Source organism: Calonectris borealis, chromosome 17 (assembly GCF_964195595.1).
Source record: "Calonectris borealis chromosome 17, bCalBor7.hap1.2, whole genome shotgun sequence".
Lineage (NCBI taxonomy): Eukaryota > Metazoa > Chordata > Aves > Procellariiformes > Procellariidae > Calonectris > Calonectris borealis.
In genome coordinates, this window is record NC_134328.1 from 11,896,833 (window position 1) to 11,917,582 (window position 20,750).

The following is a 20,750-nucleotide window of genomic DNA, read 5'->3' on the forward strand; positions in this document are numbered from 1 at the left end:
AAGGAGCAAGAGACCAGACGCTGGTTACTTGTGACACTAACAATTTGTTTTCCCCTCTCTAAAAAGGGAGGGTTACTGTTTCTTTAATAAGGCACTAAATAGACATGTTACATAAAGGAAAGATACATTTTAAAAACTCGTATAAATTCATCAGTTTTGTACCTTTCATGACAAACTAGATTTATTCCTTTGCATGACTTTTTTTTGTGGCTTTTTTTTTTTTTTTTTTTACGGTCATCAAAATTTAGGTTACACGACTGTAAAGCTATGAAGATTTCAAAAGCTGTGGAAAAGCAGTTTGAAATACTGAGAAGGTACAGGACTATTTCTAGGCAAAAATAAAAAAAGCAAAAAATAATGATCAAACTTCAAGTTCAGCTACTCATCATCTTCTTTAAAATATATATAAATATTGTTCAAATGGTCAGAACTTCAAAACCGTTCTCATGGTTTGTTTTTTTTTTTTTTTTCAAGTAATAGAAAAGTTGCTTAAAAACAATAGTTATTGCCTTTATATCTTTCATTTATGTCACTCTACTAGATAGCATCCTGCAGAAAATGAAATCACACCTCCTTGTAAAATCTTCGCTCTGTGGTTCCCCTACGGACCCTTCCTCGCGCTCAGAGAGATGCTCTCCCGGCCGGGGAGACGGGACCAAGAACAGGTTTTTTTCCCTTTCGCTCTCTCTCGCGCGCTCTCAGGTTTCTCACTCGCTCACTCCGTCACATACAAAATCACCGCGAGGGTAAAACACCTACCAGACACCTACACAATATAAAAATGTAAACAATAGCATAGTAAGACAAAATGCTTCCGAAACCAAGATAAATTAAAGACGCACAACACCCGGCGGGCGGGAGGGCAGGTGGGACCGTGCTGCTGCGGACAAGGGTATCTTCAGAAGAGGTAAAGGGGGGTTGCTTCTAAAGCGTTAAGCCTATTTCTTTAGCCTTTAATTAATACATCACAGGAGCAGATTCATTTCCATCTACTGTATCTGACGCCTCTTTAGCTAGGATAATAAAGTAAAAAATAGCGATGACCAAAGGCAGGCCGGGGGACGGCGGAGCTGCGAGACACGGCTGCGCCCGTTCACCCAAACAGAGGTTTGGGAGGTGAATACAAAATGAAAATGACTTTCACCACCACCACACTTCTCAGCCCGTACTTTCAATGAGATATTTAAACCCCAGCTGAAAGGCAGCCAGTGGATACGTTACCATTTACTCACATTAACTTCCATAATCACCGCTTTAGCTCCAAATAGGGCCCTTCAGTTGAACATTGAAAGAAATAAACCAAAAAACACTTTGTTCCTTCAGACACAGAAGTTTATTCTCATCCCCACCACCCCCCTCCAAAAAGTTAGAGGTTGTCAAAAAAAAAAAAAAAAAAAAAATCAAGTAATTTTTGTCTGCTTCAGTCATTACTGACTCTCAGAAGCAGGGAGGTTTTATTTTACCTTTTTACTCCAATAATCCTACCAGATGACATACAGACACACACCAACTCCTCTTGCTTTGTAGGGAATGTATAAAGCCGTGACTGTCGGCGGCCACGCGCGGGGACTCTGGAAATAAAGGATTTGCATAAGATGCAGTCTCGCTCACCGCTCCTCCCAGGGCTGGCATCACCACTTCAGCGTTTTTCCACCCCCTTCCAGCTATTTTGTTCTTCACTTCGACGTATATCCCTTAACAGGTTCATGGTAGACATGATAGAGGCTTTGACCAACACAAGCACTGACATATTTATATTAAAAAATAGTGCAAAATTTCAACATTTATATAAATAACTCTAAACCCCTGCTTTTGATTTTTTTTTGTTTTTTGTTTTTTTACAATGTAATACACGCTTTTTGAGTTGGCACTCAAAAAATTGCCATTTTTCTTCTAGTTCAGAAAACAACTTTTTTTTTGAATAGGCCTCTTCTAATACAAAAATACTCCTGCTCCTTACACATACACTTTCTCTTATTTTTAATATATATTTATATATTTATATTGCAGATCTTTAAACAAAATGTTTTTTGTGCAAATGTTTTGTCTTTAAAGATAAGTGAAATAATCAAACAAAAAAAGCATTCACACACAGCTCAACTAGAAACAAAAAAAAAAAAAATGGACTACAGTTGATTTTTTTTTCCTTTTTAAACGTCTAGACACAGCTCAGTAAAGAAATGTTTTTGCAAGCTTGGTAGGCTTGTGCATTCAGACCAGACATAACAAGTAAATATTTATACATGGAGAGATGGGGAAGGGCTTTTTTTTTCTTTGCTCATCTTCCTCAACTCTCTCTCTCTCTCCTTTTTCTTTTAACGAGAAGTGCAGAGTGTTTCATTTACTTTCTTGCCTTTTTCCTTTTTTTTTTTAAATTTTTTTTTTTATTTTTTTTTAAAAGGGGTGCCCTTTTTGTTTCTCTTTCTCTTTGTTCCATGCAGTTGTGCTCTCAAGGCCATTGATTTGTGAATGATGGAGTCTGCTGCCCTCCAAGATGGAGGGCATCCCATTGTTGTTCTGCTGGTGCTGGTAAAACGTCGACCCGGGGTAGTGCCCTATCACCTCGCTGTACGTCGGCGGCGGTCCCTCCATCCTACCATTGCTCCCATAGCAGGTCGCGCTGATGCCAGAGTTACTGCTGGGGGGGCACGGCCCCCCGTACACGGAGTTATCTATCAAGTCACTGTCGAAGATGGTTCTGTTGGGGGGGGCCCGGACCGACTCTCTGTTGAGCTCCATTTGCTGCTCGGGGTCCCGCAGCTGCAGCGTGCAGGGTCCCTGGTACGGGGGGGGCTCCTCGCCGTCCGACAGCGAGATGGTGGGCGGCAGGTCGATCTCGTGCTGCATGTAGGGGTAGGTTGGCTGGAATCTGTTAAAGCGGTCCCTCTGCAGAAAGGATGGCACTGCCAGGCGGTCGCTGGGTCTCGGAGTGTAGATTTGCTGCTGAAAGGGAGAAAAAGAGAGAAGGAGGGCGAGAAGCGTGAGACGCTGCAGCCTGGGACAGCGGGAAAGGCAGCAGCAGCCGCACCCGCATCGCCCTCACCTCTGTTATGCCATTCCCCGACACGGTGCTTTCCGAAGGCCACAGGCTTCCCTCCTGCATTGGAAAGAAGAGAGCGCAGAGTGAGTCCGGCTGCCGGCAGCGGTTAAGCTCCTTCTGCAAAGGGCTCGTGCCAGGTTTCATCCTGCACCACTGCCCGGGTGAGACGCTGGTGCTGCCGTCAACGCGCTCCTGCCCCGGCTGCGGCAGCGCACAGCACGCACCCTCTTCTAAGCAGGCAACATGCTCTGGTAGGGGTATTAGCTGCTATTGTATATGCTGGGCATCACACGGGTCTATGCTAAGGGTATTAGCATATTACCACTGAAAACAACACTTCTGATTAAAATTTCCCTCCGTTTTCACCTCCATTTATATTTAATAGATCACTTGCAGAATGAACGATGAGAACGGCACCAGCAAACAACGCTCTCCCATTTGCAGACTTCCCCCCTCCCACCCACACCCACCCAGCATGTTTCTCTGCCTGGTTTAAACATGCCAGAGAAGTATTTTTCAATTTGTGATCCATGAGCCATGGGTGATTCACAAGCCATCAGAAAATGCTCCATGAAATAATGACAAGATTTTTTTAAAAAAACAACAACAAAAAAACCCCCCTCACACCCACATTCTGATGCACACAATCAAGGAAATCATGGGAAAATAAAGATAATAAGTGAATAGCCAAATGTTAAGCCTAATTTTGATTTGGCTTTTAAAAAAAAAAAAAAAAAAAGGAGGTCTGTACCAAGAGGATGGTTCTAGAGTGTTTTTTCCCCAAAGCGAGAAGTGATCCTTAGCTTAAACAGGCTGAGGAACTGAGGTCTAGAGGCTTCCTTACACCGCACCACCCCGATCCTGCAATCCCAGCCCAGGCACCAACAACCCCAGGCACGATAAAGCCACAAGCCAATTTCCCCCAAACCATGAGATTAGTTTACAACTCATGATCAAAACAAACAAACAAAGGTTCTTCCCATTTGCTGGTGATACTCTGAGCATACACAGACACTTTTGCCTTAAGAACTAAAATATTTAAATATTGTTAATATTCACATATAGCAACATCCCTCCCGCAGGCAGGGCTGGAGGAAAACAAGCCAGAAGGCTCATAACTGTAAGAGCTGGAAGAGCTGGCACTTCCCAGTTCCTTGCAGGTGAATCTCCAGTTCTGGCACTAGCAAGTCAGGCACAGGCAGAAGTATTTATCACCAGTGGGGAAAAAAAAAAAGCCAAGGGTGTTTCTTTTTCCTCTTTTTTTCTTTAAGGTGTCCCACCCAAAGGCCATTCTCGGGCCCTACGCAGCAGGGCTCTCCAGATGAGCAAACCACAAGCTTTCCTACTATGAAAATACCTATTTCTACAATAACCGTGGTGGCGGTCCGAGCAGCCCGGTGCCCCGGTGAAAGCCTGTAAAAACCTGCAATGGTACCGCAGCACCACGGACACCTTTGCTGATGAAGTCAGAAGGGATTTTGCCTGTCTGATGCTCCCTGGACCTCACCCAGCTGTGAAGCACAGCTGGCCTCATACCAGGCTGCGGCATGCAAGGGAAAACGTCGCTGCATACCTTTGCAGCTATCCCAGCGGGTGGCTGAGCAGCATCTCTGCTCCCCCCAGAAGCATCTCGAGAGCGGACAGACCGGGGGCGTCCCTGCAGCAGGAGCCTCAGCACCCGGGCACCCCACAACACGCACCCGACTGCCCAAAACGCAGCACCAGCACCGCGTTAAAATCTCCAAAGAAGCCACCCATTATATCTCCCCCCTCTCCTCCTTCCCGCCCCCCTCCCTTTTTCTTCTTCATTATCCCCAACTTTGGAATCTGTTTTCTTTTGTGGCATCGCACGTGGTATCAGATACGGAGAGAATCCCATCAGGTTCCTGTTTTTGAAGCTCAGCTCTGCACATAAACCTCAAGGCGGTCCCTGTTGCCAGTGCAAAGAAAACAGTGATTTATACGGAAATGAGACGGCCCAGATTCTTCCCACATCTCGGTGTTTTTTAGGGAGCATCTCCTTGGAGCAGAGGTTAAGTGCCGCAATACCGGCACCCTTCCCGGCTACAGCTAATGAATGCGCTGGCTGAGCTGTGTGCCGCATAGCCCTTCCCGAGCAATGCAACGCCGTGTTTTATACAGACCCTGAGACTTCAATATGCAACTGTTTACACAGGCATCAACTGTTTAGTCTGGTCCATTTTACATGTGTTTCTCGCCTGCAGGGATAGTCTACAGTCCAATTCCCCCAGCAGCCAACAGACCCAAGAGGAACTGCATCTGCCACAGATCAAATCCGTGCCTCTAACCCCCTGCTCAGCCACGGCGCTGACACCAAAGGGCGCAGGGAGGGTTTCCAGCGCTGCCACGCACGCTGCCAGCCCTTCACCTCACCCCGAAGGACGCCAAAGCAGTGGGCAGAAGCGGGAAGCACTCCGAAAATTGTGTTTACTTTGCCATGCCCCCGTGGCAGACTTCCTGAGCAGCGAGTACCCCGCTGCCTTCTGCTAGATGTTTTATATTTAACTTGGCAGTGGGCAGTGCCATGGCAATATCCCATCTGCTTCCCCCTTTCCGGGGAGTGATGTCAGCCGGCTCCCGCGAGGGCGGCTGCAGCCCGGTGCTTCCCAGCGTGCGGAGCATCGCCGCGCTCAGCTGGGGCTTCCCACTGCGGCAGGCGATGGGGAGGGCAGGTACGCACCCTTACGTGAGCTGCTCCCCCAAAAACCTACCCTAAGTACCCACTCACCCAACATCCCACCCAGGTGTTTAGAAGAAAAGCTCTGGCTCACGCGTTTACTCCTCTGTTTGTACAGACGAGGTCCAAGAACAACGCTCGGGCAACATGCGGATGCACGCGTAGCAAAGCAGTAGAAACACCATTAAAACGGGATCCGCCGAGAGATAAGGAGCAGACAGGAGACTCATTTTCTGTAGGAGCTGGATCTCTGCAGCTGTTATTAACCACTTCTCCCGGGACTCCAGGGCTTGGCCCGGACACGCTTACGTGCCCACGGCTGACCGACCACAAGCACGCTGACCGCTCGCCGACACCGCCCCTCTGCCTCACACACTACTGCGGAGCCCATCTGGGTAACTGCTCATCCCGCCTAAAAACTCAACAGTGGGATTAAAATTGCTGGAAATCAGCAGGAGGAGGGCAAAGCCTCAGAGACAGAAAACATATATCCTTTTAGCCTTCGCGCTTTGGCTGCGGGATGGCTACGCAGCCCCACTGAGCCAAGAAAAACCGCGCTGCCCCATGAGGGAGCATCACCGCTGTAAATCCTTGTCCTCGGGGCTCTCCTTGCTCACCTCTGGTTTTTGGAATATTTAGGACTTGAAATCGTCTCAACAATGGCTGAGTCTAGAAAGCTATGGTTTTCTGAAACGAAAGCTGAGATTCTGCTATCTGATGAGCAATACGGCTGCAAAAGCCTCCGCAAGTATTCCAGGATTCACTGCAGAACCTAAAATTACTTTTAAATTTCTTTAGAGATCAATCTTTGACTTTTATAGAACTGCTTGTTTCAGTAATGTCAGAGAATTTTCTCTGTAAAGCTGCATGGTGTAGATTAACTCTCCGAGTCTTCAGGAGGACTTACATTTTCCATTTTGGGGAACAAAAGTATGCTTGGAAATTGCATTTAAACCACTTTTTCTTGGGGGAATGGGATATCACTGTTCCAAAGGTGCAGGGACAGTGCCATTCTTATTGCAAAAAAATTTTTAGTAGCATTTCTTAAATATTTTTAGTTCTGGAAAAACAAAGGTACTTTGTTATAGGATACAGGTTTAAGTACAGGTTATAAGGAGATAGAGTTTAAGTACAGCAAGAACGGTGATGGAGAAACACATGACGTAATACAAGAATTCTTTGCTAGCAAGACCTGCATTTAAAAAAATTTTAGGGAAATTAATTTCTCCTTCAGCTGTATTTTTTGAGCTACAACAACAAAAAAGGACAACTCCAGCAGACCTAGCAGTATCCTGACCATGGGATGAACTACTTTAATATTTTAAAAAGTGAAAAGCGTGTATGCAGCACCAGTGCCCATCTGCGGTCACGACAGCAAAATGAAGTTTGGGATTTAAAAAGCTCAACACCAGTTCAGCACAAGTTTAATGGATTACATAAACTGGTATGCAGTTCAGCACATCCTCTGCCAGCCTTCAGCGCTCGTTTAGACTGGAGCCGTTTCCTACAAAAAGACATGCTGTGCTAAATCCGAACGGAGCTACCTTTAAGATCTTTACTATGATAGATCCCCCTGCAAGGAGCGTCCCGCTTAGCGCACAAGGGCTTCTCTGTCCCGTCCGCAGGGCGCGCGGGCCGCAGGGAAGCTTGGCTGCCACTCCATCAGCGCGGCACTTGCAGCACAGACCGGGGCAGGGAGAAGGGGAAGAATTATAAAGGGGGGGGAACCCCAAAATGGTACATTCACATTTCTCTCCTTAGCTCTGAGAAAGGTTTTGAAGACTCCGCATCCTCACTGAGGTCTAGCAGAGGCACGGAGGTTAACCTTTGCTGAAAAGCCATTTAATTGCTGGTGTGTCTGAAGGTTGAATAAATAACAGAGCTGTTTTGGTGTGGGGATTGGGTCAAAAAATTGCTGGAAATTTTGGCCTGGTGAAGTTTAAAAAAGAAAAGAAAAAAAAAAGAAAAAGAAAAAAGGGGGGGAAAAGGCACTATTTTTTAAACAGTCAGCAATTTTTTATTCAGCCTGCACTTTTTGTTCAATCTTCATGTGGTTTTCTCTTCTTTCCATGTCAGCCTTCTTTCCTCTTTTTAAAGAAAATAAAACATAGGCCACTTAAGAAAACAGAAATTACTATATTAAAATAAAAAAGGCTTGATCTAATACTTGCTTTGAAAATGTAAAATGAAACCATTTTGGTATTGTTCAAGTAAAACATTCTGGACATAAAACAGTAAAAAAAAATCTGAAAACGGGAAAACAATCTTTCTGCTATTTTTAATAATTCATGTGCTCAGATGCCCACATTCTGCTACTCTTGGAAGCGGGTGCACGGGACGGTAAGAAGAGACATAAGATTTCTGTAACTCCGGGAGGAGCCGGGATACTTGCAGGGAGTTCAGCTCTGATCCCCACGGCAGGCAGGTGCTCCAGCGCTCACCACCCTCGCACCGGCTGGTTTAAGGCAGGATCACGCACTCCCAGCACTTTGATCTGGCTGCACAGCATCGGCAAACGACCCCGAGCGGAGCTCACTGCCGGGCCCTCCGGAGACGTGCTCCACAGCCCACAAAACAAAGGGTGGTTTAATGGAGCTTGGGGTTTGCGCAGCCCTCCTTCCCAAGGGGGGGGTCTTCCTCACTCGGCACAGAGCGCCCGATAAGGGACCTTCGTCTGCTGTGTGTGATGTGTGACAAAAAGAGCAGCTACGGAGCAGAGGGACAGCCTGCGCCCTGGGCGTCTGCTGGCTGGGCAGCCTTCAACAGCGCTGTACTGCAGACTTAGTTAATAAAAGATTTAGATCTCTCTCTCTCAAAAAAAAAAAAAAGAGAAAGCAATCCCAGTATTTGATCTTTTTCCTGCAGCGAGCATGGATTTGACACAAGAGAGCACGGCCCCACACAGACCCCCACAAGGCAGCACCGGTGTGCTCAGCCTGCCCTGGAAGCCTGCAGAGGAGAGGGCACGAAGCAGTGACCTAGAGGAAGCCCCATCGTTTAAAGAGCTTTAAGATCCTTCAGGTTGAACGCTAGGGAAAAAAAAAGTATCAGTACAAGATATCCCTGCACTGAAGACAGAGCCATGGAGGCAGCGGTGAATAGTACATGCTCACCCTTCAAGAAAATGTGATGTCTTTTCTCTATAGGTTCTTGTAAGTCTCTCTGAGCTGCTGCGTTTGAGGAAACTGCATAAACCAACATCTGCCTGGAGGCTGGAGAGGCTCCCCCTCCAGTCCCCGTCAGAGGTACAATTAACATGTTTCTCCTCGGGCTTTTATGAAGCAGGGAGCCCGGGTTACCCAGGGAACCTCTCGAGCATCCCTCGGAGAGATTTCGGCTTGTCTGGCTGACAACTGTTTTCTGACCCCTCCACCACAGTAATGGCAGCTCCACCAGTGAAAACTGGAAAAAGTCTTTCAGGATTTCCTATTCTTTTCAAGGCAGGCAGTAAGTTTTTATACAGTTGTTTAAGAGTCTCCAACTGGAGCCGCCAAAGGAGTCGATAGTTTGGGGCTGTTAAAGGCAAGGCATATGCACCCCAACTAGCTGAGGGTACGTGGTGGTTTCGGGAACAGGACACACCAGGAACAGCCTCGTGCAGTTACTTTACTGATGTAAAGTCCGAACTGCAAAGCTCAGGGCAAAGGCAGAGGCTATGGCTGTCCGTATATTGCAACATACAGCACCTTAAAGAGCCAGAGGTATCCCTAAAAGGCCCCACTCCCGCAATAACTGAGAGACAGAAGATGATGCCAAGACCCAACCTGGAGGGTGTCTCTTCATGCAGTGCCAAGTGGCACATGGGCAAACACGACCCAAACGAATGCCTTTGGCCCTAACTTTCCCCAACGTCCCATCATTTGGCAAATGGCGCAGGACAACGTGGGCTGGAAGAGCAAGGTGTGACTTACTGATGAGAGGTTCTCGTCTCTCCGCCTCCCCTGGCTGTGCCGGCTGATGAAGGATCGCGCAGAGAGTTTGTAGTGGTTCAGCAGACACGTGATCACCACCACCATCACCATCATCACCACCACGATTATGATTATCTGTACAAACTCCAACTCCGCTGCAAGAGAGACAGACAGACTTTAAGCCACCAGAAAAAGCAGCATGTAATTGAGCACAAGAAGAACTAATGCGGCCGAGACACTGATGACGCTGCTGAATCTTTCTCCCATAAAGCTCTCACACATGCCTACGTGGGCTCTGCATGCTTTGAGCCCAGCTATTCACTTAATAAAAAACTCATCAATTCACTTTTTCAGTGCCACAGAAGAGTCTCTAGGAGGGATCTTTAAAGACTATCTAACAAAGCAGAGGTTTCCAAGCTACAATGCAGACAGGACTTCCCAAAGCCCTCCCAGCTGCAGTGGAGGGGATGCCCCCACCGCCGGGTACCAAACCAGCACCATCTTGGTGCTGAGCATGCCTCGCTCGGGGCCACGGAACCATGAACCAGCATAATTCATCCTAATGAAACAACTTAGCTAAATGCAAGCTCAATTTCTGCAATTCTCTTCCCATCACCACCACTCCTTCCTCCAGGGAGGACGGGACTAAGTCCTCCTCGGCACACCCTCGCACCAAGCACACGTCCCCTCTGTCACGGGGGTCGGACAGTGGCACGGGGAGCCCGCGGCACGGCACAGCAGGCACTGGCAGCACCCCTCCCCCTGACACCGGCCCATCCACCACAGGGTGCAGGCGGGGAGACCTCCTGCTTTTCGGTGAGACGCCAGACGGGTGCGAGGCGGCTGCCCATGGGGGCCATGTCCCGGAGCTCCAGACATCCCTCGGCTCAGGGCTCAGCCAGCTGACAGTGGCAGCTTGAGTGGCTTGAACTGGCATAAAGGAAAACTGCCAAAAATCCTCCAAACAAACAAGAACAAGCAAACAACAGACTATCCGGTTAACTCCGGAGACACTTGGCAGGACGCAGTAAGAAACCGCTCCTAAAATTTCTTAAGGAAATAATTCCTCACACCTCTCTGAGGCTAAGGAAAATTGAGTACTGGAGGCAAACATAGGGCTGGGGTCATTATTTCCATGCATTTGGCCCCCAGAGAGCAGATGCCACCTGGGAACTGCTCGGTCGCTCCCCCCAAGCCCCTTCGTGCCAGCAGTGCCCAGGGCTCGCTGTGCCCAGGACCGGGCAGCAGCAACTCCAGTGCTCATCATAAAGGAGGGGCCAGACCACCAAAATTCAATAGTTCTGGGGATTTAAACTTTGTTTGCTTCTCAGTAGGGACAGCTATAAAATCCAGTTTTGGAAAGCTGTGCCCTAAGCCATCATGGATGCTGCCATCTGTATTTTATCTATACAGACACACACACACACGTATATATCTGTAGATACATAGGAAGACCCATCATGCCTCGAAGGGCAGCATCACACCACTCGTAGCAGCTGGGGTGGCTTCTGCTGAGTCAGGCAAATTTAATTTTGGGTTTTTTTATGGAAAGTTTTCTCCTGGCAGGTGGCATTTAAGTGCCAGTAAAAGCAAATAAATGTCAAGAAAACAATCCAGGTGGTGAGCGCTGCCAGTTACCTCGGAGCTCATTCTGCTAAACAGCAGCTATTTCTGCCATTGCCCAAAATGCTTAACCAGCTCTGCCCACCACCTCCAAAAAGCGTTATGCCTTGAAAGCAGGAGCCTTATCTGTCACTTAAAGTTAGATGTATGAGTGACTTGGAGCATGTACTTACAGCACCCCTAAAATGCAGCTGCCTCTACACCACAAGATTGCACAAGGGTGGGAAGAGAGAGATTAAAAGCCAAATGTTGGAAAGGAGTTTTGCCTTAAAGATGCCTTTTGGCTAAAGGCATCTTCTTAAAAGAGGAGCTTTGGGTCTTTCACAGCAACCCCAGCAAGGTGCCCAAATGCCAGTGTAAGGGGAAGAGCCTGGAAAAGAAACATGTTCCCAACAATTTATGATCCAGCCCCAAAGCAGTGGCACAGCTCACCCATAGGAATGACAGGTGACCAGACCCGAGAGCTCCCATGGGTGCTCTGTGCTGGAAGAACGGACTCAAACTGGAGCTCGTTTCTTCTAAACACAAATCAGATTAACCAGATGCACAAAAACTCCAAAACTTAAAGGGTTGGGAAAGGAGGACGATTCAAAACCATTAAAAAAAGGCACAATGTCTCTTCCCATGTCATCCCCTCTATGTAGGAGAGCGTCCCTACAGAGGGATGTCCTAGTGCCAGCTGCACCCAGAGCATCCCCGCTGACCTCCAGCACCCAACCGGTGGGGTGAAGCCCTGGCACCCCAGCCAGGCACGGGATGCCCCACAGCTCCCTTGGGTACTCTCCAGGCTGCCCACGAAGAGCCAGACCCCAGGGGGGCACTGACCCAGAGCCCCCTGCCTCACCTACACATGGGCAGCAGAGCCCACGGGCTGGAGAGCAGCCACCCAGCATGGGCGGAGAGCCTGCTTTTTGTGGAATTCATTACAGAAAAGAAAAGAAAACAAAAACCAAAAAACAATCAAGGTTTTTAGGAAGATGAGTCAATTTAGCCTCAAAACGCAGCATGTGCTTTGGCCACAGTAAGAAAACACAAGAAAAAAATATAAATGAGGCCAGTGACGGAAAACTTCCTTTTCTGTTAAAAGAGGTTATATTTCTGAAGAAAAACAAGGCCAAGGTAGTTGTAAAGCAAAGTTCCTTTCCTAGGACGAGAGGTCCCTTAAATTAACCAAACCTTGCTAAATTGGTCACAGTACTTCGGTGACACAGGTGAAGTTTTGGCCATCAGGAAGCACTGTCCAAATTCCTTCCTAGGAAGGAACACACACAAGACATACGTCATTTACAAACAACCTAAGCCAAGCTTCCTGCACACACGTACAGACATAGAACGAGCAAAGCCTGAAGCAGAAGAAAGGGTGGGAATTCCATCAGGATCTGAGACAACACACCGGCATCTCATCCATCCCCATCCAGCCCTGAAATCGGTTTATTCTGTCTCTGAGACTCCTGTAATTGGGGTATTACAAAACAGTTGCCAAGAGGTGCAATAGGAAGGCACGGTGTGATTACCAGAACGAAGGGGATGCTGCTTATCAGCATGGACGCTCCTCTTGCCCCATGTCTCCCTCGCATCTTCTCCTGGAGCTGCTCATCTGGATGGGCTGGACCCCCACAGGGACCACGGGGCGAGGCCAGGAGGTACAGGCAGTGTTTGGCCATGCACCATGCCTTGCTCTTCAAACTCTAAATTGGGTTATTTCAATGTGGAATCTAGTCTAACTTACGCCAATCACACTGGCGTTATCAACAGAACAGCGATTTTAGTATCTTGCTTTGTGGGAGGAGGGAGAACAATTAAGCTGCAAATTAACATTCTGTAAACAGGTTTGGTGAAACGTGTCTGAGCGATAAAACCTGGTCAGCCCCTCCCGTTCAGACTTTGGCCTTTTCATGCCAATGGCCTTGCTCTTCTCCTATCTCCTTCGTTAGCACGGGGAAGCAAACAGCTCAATCACTGCAGTGGAGCACATCTACCCTTGTCCTGCAACAGACAAGCGCTCGAACAAACGCTTAAGTATCAGATACAAGACATGCCCCTGTGTCTTCTTTGGTGGTGCTGCTGAAATTAAAATTTCTTCCCAATCTGTATGCATACATGAGGAGGCCAAACCCACCAGGACCTCTGCGCCCCGCGCCGCAGGAGCACACAGTGCCCTCAGTTCTGCTCTGCCCCAAGCCCAGCCGTGAGGAGCAGCGCAGCCTCGCAGCGCCTGGGAGCAAACACATCAGGTACGTTGAGATGAGCTTTAATCCCGAGAACGCTCACGTTGCCCACTCTGGCCTTTGGAAAAAATAAACTAAAAATCAAACAAAAAAAAAAAGTCCCACACACTCAATTTGTGCTTTTCAAGTTTCAGGAGACTCATACCCACTCGAGGCGCCAAAGTTTCTGCCAACTCTCCCTCTGTTTTAACTTGTCTTCATGGGCTTCATTTGCAGAAGAGGGAAAAAAACCCAACACACTGGAAAGCTGGAGATACTCGGTAAGATTTTATCCTAGCAGCTCAGTCAAACTAATGAAGAAAGATCATTAAAACCCCAAACTTTGAGTTAATACGTTATTATACAAGTGCAATTCAGCTGCCATGCTAATAAAAAGCCTTTGGGGAATGAAAAACAAGCCAAACTGCAAAGCACATAATTTATAATTCTACTGGTATTCTTAAAAACACACACACAACAAAACAAGAAAAAAAAAATACTCAACACATTTTGTATTTGGCTTCCTAATCATTGTCACTTTTCAATTAGAAGAGACCTCATTCCATTTCTCTCTGTAATTTTCCCCAAGGGAAGTGTTATAAATGCACTAGGCTTTACAAGATGGGCATATTCAGCCTCCTAATGCAAAGTAAGGTCACACTAATTTAATTTTGCATAATTTTTATTCCAGAATACGTTTCAAACTAACAGGTTCAGACATCACATTTAAGTGACACAACCTGCTTTTCTGTATTTTCTGTCTAGACGCTGCAGCTCTGGGAGTCGGTCAGCACGCGTGCAACTGTTTTGCAACTAAGCATTTTTCCCCCAGATTCTCACAATCCTGAAACTGGATATTTGTGATCAAGTAAAATCACTTGTCACGTCCCATTCTTCAAGTTCGTTACTCGCTTGCCACTTTCAACCACATGCAGCCTTGAATAAGGGTTTCACAGTAGATTATAGCGTTACATTAATGAATGATAGGAGACTCCGCTGCCTCCCGAAGCCTGCAGACGCTGCAATGCGCAGGCTGCGACCGCTCTCCTGCTCAGAATGCTTTTTGGAAGAAGGCAGCACGTGCCCTTGCTGCCCAGACCAGGCTGTTGCCTGCCCACCAAGACAATAAGGCTCTAAAGTGCCTGAAATTTATAAAAATGGCAGCTGGCTGGCGGTCGGTGCCGAGGCGGAGGCCCCTCACCAGCGCGGCTGCCAGGGCACCCGGCCCTGCTCCTCCCACAGAAGACCACGCTCACGGCTCGACAGAGACGGCTGCAGAAAGGTGCATCTCAGAGCTTCGAGTGCCTATGAACAAAATACTTGGCACCCACAGGTTTAAAATTCATTAATATTTTTGCAAGGAGGGAGAGCTATTTGAGTGAACGGTGACGCTGGGAGCGCTGAGCCTCTGCACACACACACGGTTCACACGGCTGCAGGGGAGGTGAGGCTATGGTATACTTTAAATGCGTTTCCTTACTTTTTACAGCTGTACTACAGTTCATAAAATGCTTACTATAAAGTTTATTAATGCTCTTCCTTCCACATAGAGTATCACTGCTGAAGACAAACGCTCCAAAGCACTGGCAAGTATAAAGAGGAGAAAAAAAAAAATATACACCTGCGTTTTGCTGCAATAATTACGGGTACTCCAGCTATCATTTACAAGTGGACAGAACAGCTTTCAGACAGGGTCTCAGCCAAGATGACCTTTGCTTTCAGCTGGGTATAATACACATCTGCAGGTCAAAACAATTCTCTGTAAGCTTCAATTATGATTCCTATATATATTGGAATTGCATATCGTTTGAGAAGTGATGAGAAGGAGAAGTGAAATTACTCAGGAGATAATGGCTAAGCTGAACAAATGTAGCTGCACTAGCCACAATTCCTAAGAAAAATTAAAAAAAAAAAAAATTGCTAGTCATCACAAATGCTGTGGTGCACCATGCTAAAACCCAAGCCTGTTTTGCTGAGACAAAATTAAAGCAAGCAAAGAATCCCCTGCAGAACACTTTGCTTCTCTGATGTTCACTTTCACTTCCTCTGGCTATTTTTATCATTAAAACCCCCTTAGTTCTGACTTGAAACAGATTGCTGGGACAGTTCAAGCACGATGAGTCCTATCACAAGCTTGCACTGACTATCAAGAATATGCTCTTAAGGGTGTAGAGAAAAAACTCCTGCTGCTGATCTCATCTTCTGGTGGACATCAGCCCGGTGTGAGGCAACCCAACACTCTGCTTCAAGCCAGGATGAGATACCTCCCGAGTAAGCCTTGCTGTTGAAAGTTAATGAAGCATCAGTTAATTTTTATCCAGGACGGATGGGATATGCACGTCAGCTGCTGGATGCTCCTGTGACAGTTCCTCAGCGTCAGAGCCCCATTATCACTCGTTTCATCAGCATTCTTCAGGAAAATACACCTAAAACTGTGTTTTGAGGTTGCTCCATGTGCCTGGTACAGAGGAGAGCTGGTAACAGGGGCAGGCAAAGCCGTCATCAGGCTTTGGGAGTGGTGGGCACAGCCCCACCGCAATGGGAGAACTTCCCCAACATTGCCCCAAGATCTGCAATAGCACAGGTCACAGAAAAGGCAAAAAAAGTGGGTTTAAAATGAAAGCTGATCTCCAGCGGTTCCCCCTAATCTAGGAACTGATGTGAATTTGAGTAGTCGAAAAATCCAAAAGGAAGTGAGTAAGAGTCAGGGAGACTAAAAAGGGGCCGAGAACAACACAGATTTTGCTATTTCAGAAGTTTCAGAGAACTGTGGAAATTGCATTTCCCCTGAATCACCGCCGTGCCATCGCTGCCCACACAGGCAGCCAGGCTCCTCGCCGGGCAGGAGGGCTGCTTGACCCGGCCTCGGGTTTTAGCCCACCGCAGTGCAAGGACTGTCTTGTTGAAGACCCTCCACAAACACCAGCAATCCCAGGTAACAGACTCCCTGTCTATGCTGGGACGTTACTCTGCAACCCAGCTGTATAGAAATCTCCAGACTGGCCATTTCCCGCCATACATAGGGATTATTTTTAATTACATGTCACTTATTTTCCCAGAGAAACATCCTGTGATGTTTCTACACAAGAGCCAAGGAACCCCGCTGCGCACGGCGCCTTCACCTCTGGTGTTCACTTTCTGACACTTGCAACGGCTTTTACACCGAGGCTGAATGGGACGGTGGTGTACAGAGGTTCCTCCTGCTGCCTAACAAGCCTCAATAAAATGGGCAGAAAGAGATTGAGACTTTTCTAACTTGCCTGCTGAAGTACAGAGAGATGTCATCAGGTCTTGTACAAACCGGAGCGGCATCTCTCTAGCCTCCAGAAGACACAGGCTAAGGATGACTTCCATCGGCAGGTACCTTGAGCTCCCTCGCCCCATCCTGCCCCTGCAGCACCCCTGACCACCCCAGGGGGGCCCGCAGGTGCCCACGCAGGGTTTGAGAGCAGGGCTTTGCCTGCAGCAGTGGGCACACCATAGCCTCCCTCTTCCTCCCGCGGCAGAGCCTTAGCCTACGGATGAAGTCCATACACAGGTATATGAGGCTGGCAGCAGAGAATGATGTGAACCTGGGAAGCCAAAGAGGGTGAGCAGCTGGAGCAAAGCTCGGCATGGGAGATGCACCACTGGCAACGAGGGACAGACCATGGCAAGGCGGAGGAGTGCTCGCTGACCCTGGGCACCTAGATCAGCTGCCAAGTGGCAAGCCAAGGCTCCCAGCCTGTCCACCGCAGGGGGACACTGTCTTCCCTGGGTCACTCAGCCCAGGAACAAGACCCAGCTCTCAATCAGCCTTGCCGAGGACCCTGGTCCCCCCTGGGACTGCAGGAGGAGCGTGGCTCCCGTGCGGGCACAGAGCTGAGGAGCCCACCAGCAGCAGGACGCAATTACTGGGCACGTGTCTATTGACATGAGCAGGAAGCCACAGCACAGGGCACCCGAGCCCTCCGCCAGCGACCAGCCCTCGGGCACGTGCCTCCTGCGGGGCGGCAGCAGGATGCCTGACAGCACTGGGCAGATGCGAGGAGATGCTTACGGAGAGGCTGTGCCAGAGCTGAGACGAGGATGCTCCCGGAGCCCTTGCTCCAACTACGAAGCAGCACTTTCCACTCCTCACTGCGCACGGCCGCTTCGTGGAGTGCCTGTGGTTATTTACGGAGCCTGGTTCACGCGGGTGACTCAGCACCGTGATTCAACAGATCCCAGCCAAGATCCCGCAACGACATGGAGCAGGGCACCTCGGTGGGGACCGTCCCACAGCAGCACCCAGCAAGTGGCACTGGCCTCCGGCACAGCCACCGGAGACCAGGGACAGTCGGGTCACGTCCGGTCCTGTAGCTTATGAAATCCGTAAATGAATTGCTGCCTACCATCAGCTAAATATGGTGGCACTGTAATGTCACACCACATGTCCTGGCTTCTTCCGTAATCCTTGGGGATTCAGGGTAAGTTCAACTGACTGCAACGCTCCCTCCTCCATGCACCTCCCCCACACACCCCAGAAAGGAAGGTCTCTACACACACAGAGTTTTTCCAGATATGGCAAAATTAACTGGATGAATTAATGAAAAGTGTTCACAAATCCGCAGCGAGCACTTTCATCCCTGATTTTCCATTAACACCTCCGATATCCACAGAGCTGCCCTGGCTGCTTGACTCAGAGCAAGACGCAGCAGAGATGTGCACAGCCCTGATTGCAGTTCCCTCTCCTCCCAATTTTCTCATCTTTTCATCCACCCCCACCCTTGGGCTTCTTCTGTTTGAACAGGTTCCTTGTAGCCCTTGATGGCAATGCTCTAGTTACATAAAAAAAGCATGTAAAAGATATAAATAAGGGTACAGCTACTTTTTGACTGAGCATGTGCAGATGAGACTATTCAAAAGTAATCAGGAAGGTGGTGGGGAGAAATAGAAGTCCAGATCAGACTGGCACTGGCAATAATTTGAAGCTTGGAGCTGAAGAGCATCCATGCATCCTTCCTCCCTGTCCGTGATTCCTCAAATTCTGCACTTACAAGTTTTGTGGGACACCAAGCAGGGATGTTCAAGGATTTTGGCCAAGAACGGTTTCAGGCCAGTAACCTTAAAGGCTTCTGAACAAGCTTGTACAGCTCCTCAAAGATCAAATGGAAAACAAGTCTTGGAATAGGGGCGGACCAAGGTCTCCCTCTTCCAGCACCAGTGTCTGTCACCCAAAACCTGGGCTGCTTCAATAGCATCCTATAGCAAGCATCCTTCTCAGCCGCTGGTCCAGAGGTCCCAGCCTGCTCCCCTCCCCACCCATGCCCTTTGACAGGCACAAGAAGGATATGACCCAGTATTTTCTCCAGCAGACCTGGGCTGCCATCTTTGCATGAAACTTATTGCCAATGGGTAGGAAGAGACGCTGCCCTAAACTAGAAGTGATGGGTCTGACTTTCAGCCATTCTCAGCACCCACATCTCCGGCCGAAGGCAGCGGCAAGGACAGGGGCTTGGGCACCAGCAGCTGCGGAGGAGGAGGAGGAGAGACACCCTTATCCATTCTGTCAGCTACTTGACAGCCCGACCCGCTCCCCTCCCCAGTCTTCGCTGGCATTTCAGAGCACCACAGCTTCAGCGGTGCCCAGAGGCACCGTCGAGAACAAGGAGACACACAAGGACAGTCCTTGCCACGAACAGCTGAGAGCCTACTGCTACCTTGCATGCCCCAATAATTAGGGCTCTAAACAAGTCCTAATCACTTTTGGAAAATGAAAGCTTGAGGAAACCCTGTACCGTCTTGCCTTGCACATGCTGAAACGCCGTCTTTTGCAAGCAGAGAACCAGAAAGGTCAGGAGCTAGCATTACTGAACTAGTCTGCAGCAGGCCTGGACCAAAGGGGGGTCCACAGAGCTGGCCTGAGGTCCGCCTGGTCCCCATGCACGCCTACCTGGGCTCGGTTTAGAGCAGGTTTTATGCCTGCCCCAAGAGCTTGCATTTGTGCTTGCCGGCTGCAAGTGCACTTTCGGAGAGCAAGGCATAGACATTATACCACAATTTGGGCACACTTTGGACAAGCATGTGGCTCCCTGGAAGGACCGGAGGGTTAAACTCAGCAGAACTGAGTCCAGCTTAAGTGCGGTTGTTATGCCAGATGCTCATCAAAGCCTCTGTAAAAGGATGTGGGTTAAGCAATGTAGCCAAAGAGTGGACCTCATTTTTTCTACTCAAGGCTAAAGAATGTGAATTTGAGAAGAGCCATCTGAATCTAGTCACCCTTCAGTTATGATTTTAGCAGGGAATAAACTCACAACTCCTCAGCAAGCAGCTGCGGGGGCTTGGACTCTGCAGCATCCCGCAGAGAGGCTGCAGGGCCAGCGCTGGGACTGTGTCTGACCGCGGCCCCTCGCAGCCCCTGTTCATGCATACGGCATGGCGGAAAATACCCTGGCACGGCAGCAACACGGCGCGGTGCAAGCAGCTCTGCCCTGGCCCACCCTTCCCAGCCTCGCCTGGAAAGGGGACATGCCCATTATGCTAAACATTACATTTGAACTGCTCTAATTTAAGCAAGAACCAAAACAGCTCCAGGCAACAGCTGGAATCCAAAGGCTGCCAGAGAGGGTGCAGCACCGAACACTGCTCCTGGCTTACAGAGGCCACTTCACCCACCAGATGCCAGGCTCCACTCGTTAAAGAGACCAATGTTCTCCCCCTCAGAGACCGTGGATGGGGAAGAAGAGATGAAAGAACAAAGAACTTCAGATGGCAGATTACTCACCCTCCACTCGTCTGTTAGGTCATCTTAGAAACAATCAGACCAGGCAAAGTCATTACTGCAATATTCGTGTATTAGCATTTATCTGCTACATTTATCTTCTAAATACCTCCATAAAACCACATACAAAGGGCTCATCAGATTGTCAACAATTGTATTTGTTTACAAGGCAGCACGGGAAGTACTGGAGAAAGACAGAGAACATGATCTTGATCTTGATATTGCCCCTGCTGGCACTAATCAGCAGCATCTTGAAGCTGGAGCTGCAGCAGCAACACCGAGGCATCAAAGAGAGCAGGATCAGGCCGGTGACAACAGGCAGGACAGCTGGGAAGAGCCTGCCGGATTTGGTCCTGCTTCATGCATCATCAGTACAGTTAACGGCTAAATTGCAGTTCCAGATTCAACATGGTCGGTTCTGATGCAGCAAGCAGAAATAAAGCCGCGCGAGCCAGTGATGGCAGGCTGAGAACGGGCAGGAGGGCAGAGAGCAAGTGGGACTCAGGAAAGGCGACAGTTTGAGAAGAAA

The 20,750-nt window shown here is 48.6% G+C and overlaps 1 protein-coding gene across 2 annotated transcripts in view; it reads right to left on the reverse strand.

The window, feature by feature from the left end:
• Window positions 1–447: 447 nt before the first annotated feature.
• Window positions 448–20,750, reverse strand: part of PMEPA1 (prostate transmembrane protein, androgen induced 1) — a 49,598-nt gene continuing 29,295 nt past the window's right edge. For both annotated transcript variants that reach the window (XM_075166604.1, XM_075166603.1), the window contains 3 exons: window positions 9,650–9,804; window positions 3,044–3,097; window positions 448–2,943 (listed from right to left, as the gene is read on the reverse strand). In XM_075166604.1, coding sequence (XP_075022705.1) covers window positions 2,395–2,943; window positions 3,044–3,097; window positions 9,650–9,804 — 758 coding nt within the window. In that variant the 3' untranslated portion in view covers window positions 448–2,394. The remainder of the gene's footprint in view (window positions 2,944–3,043; window positions 3,098–9,649; window positions 9,805–20,750) is intronic.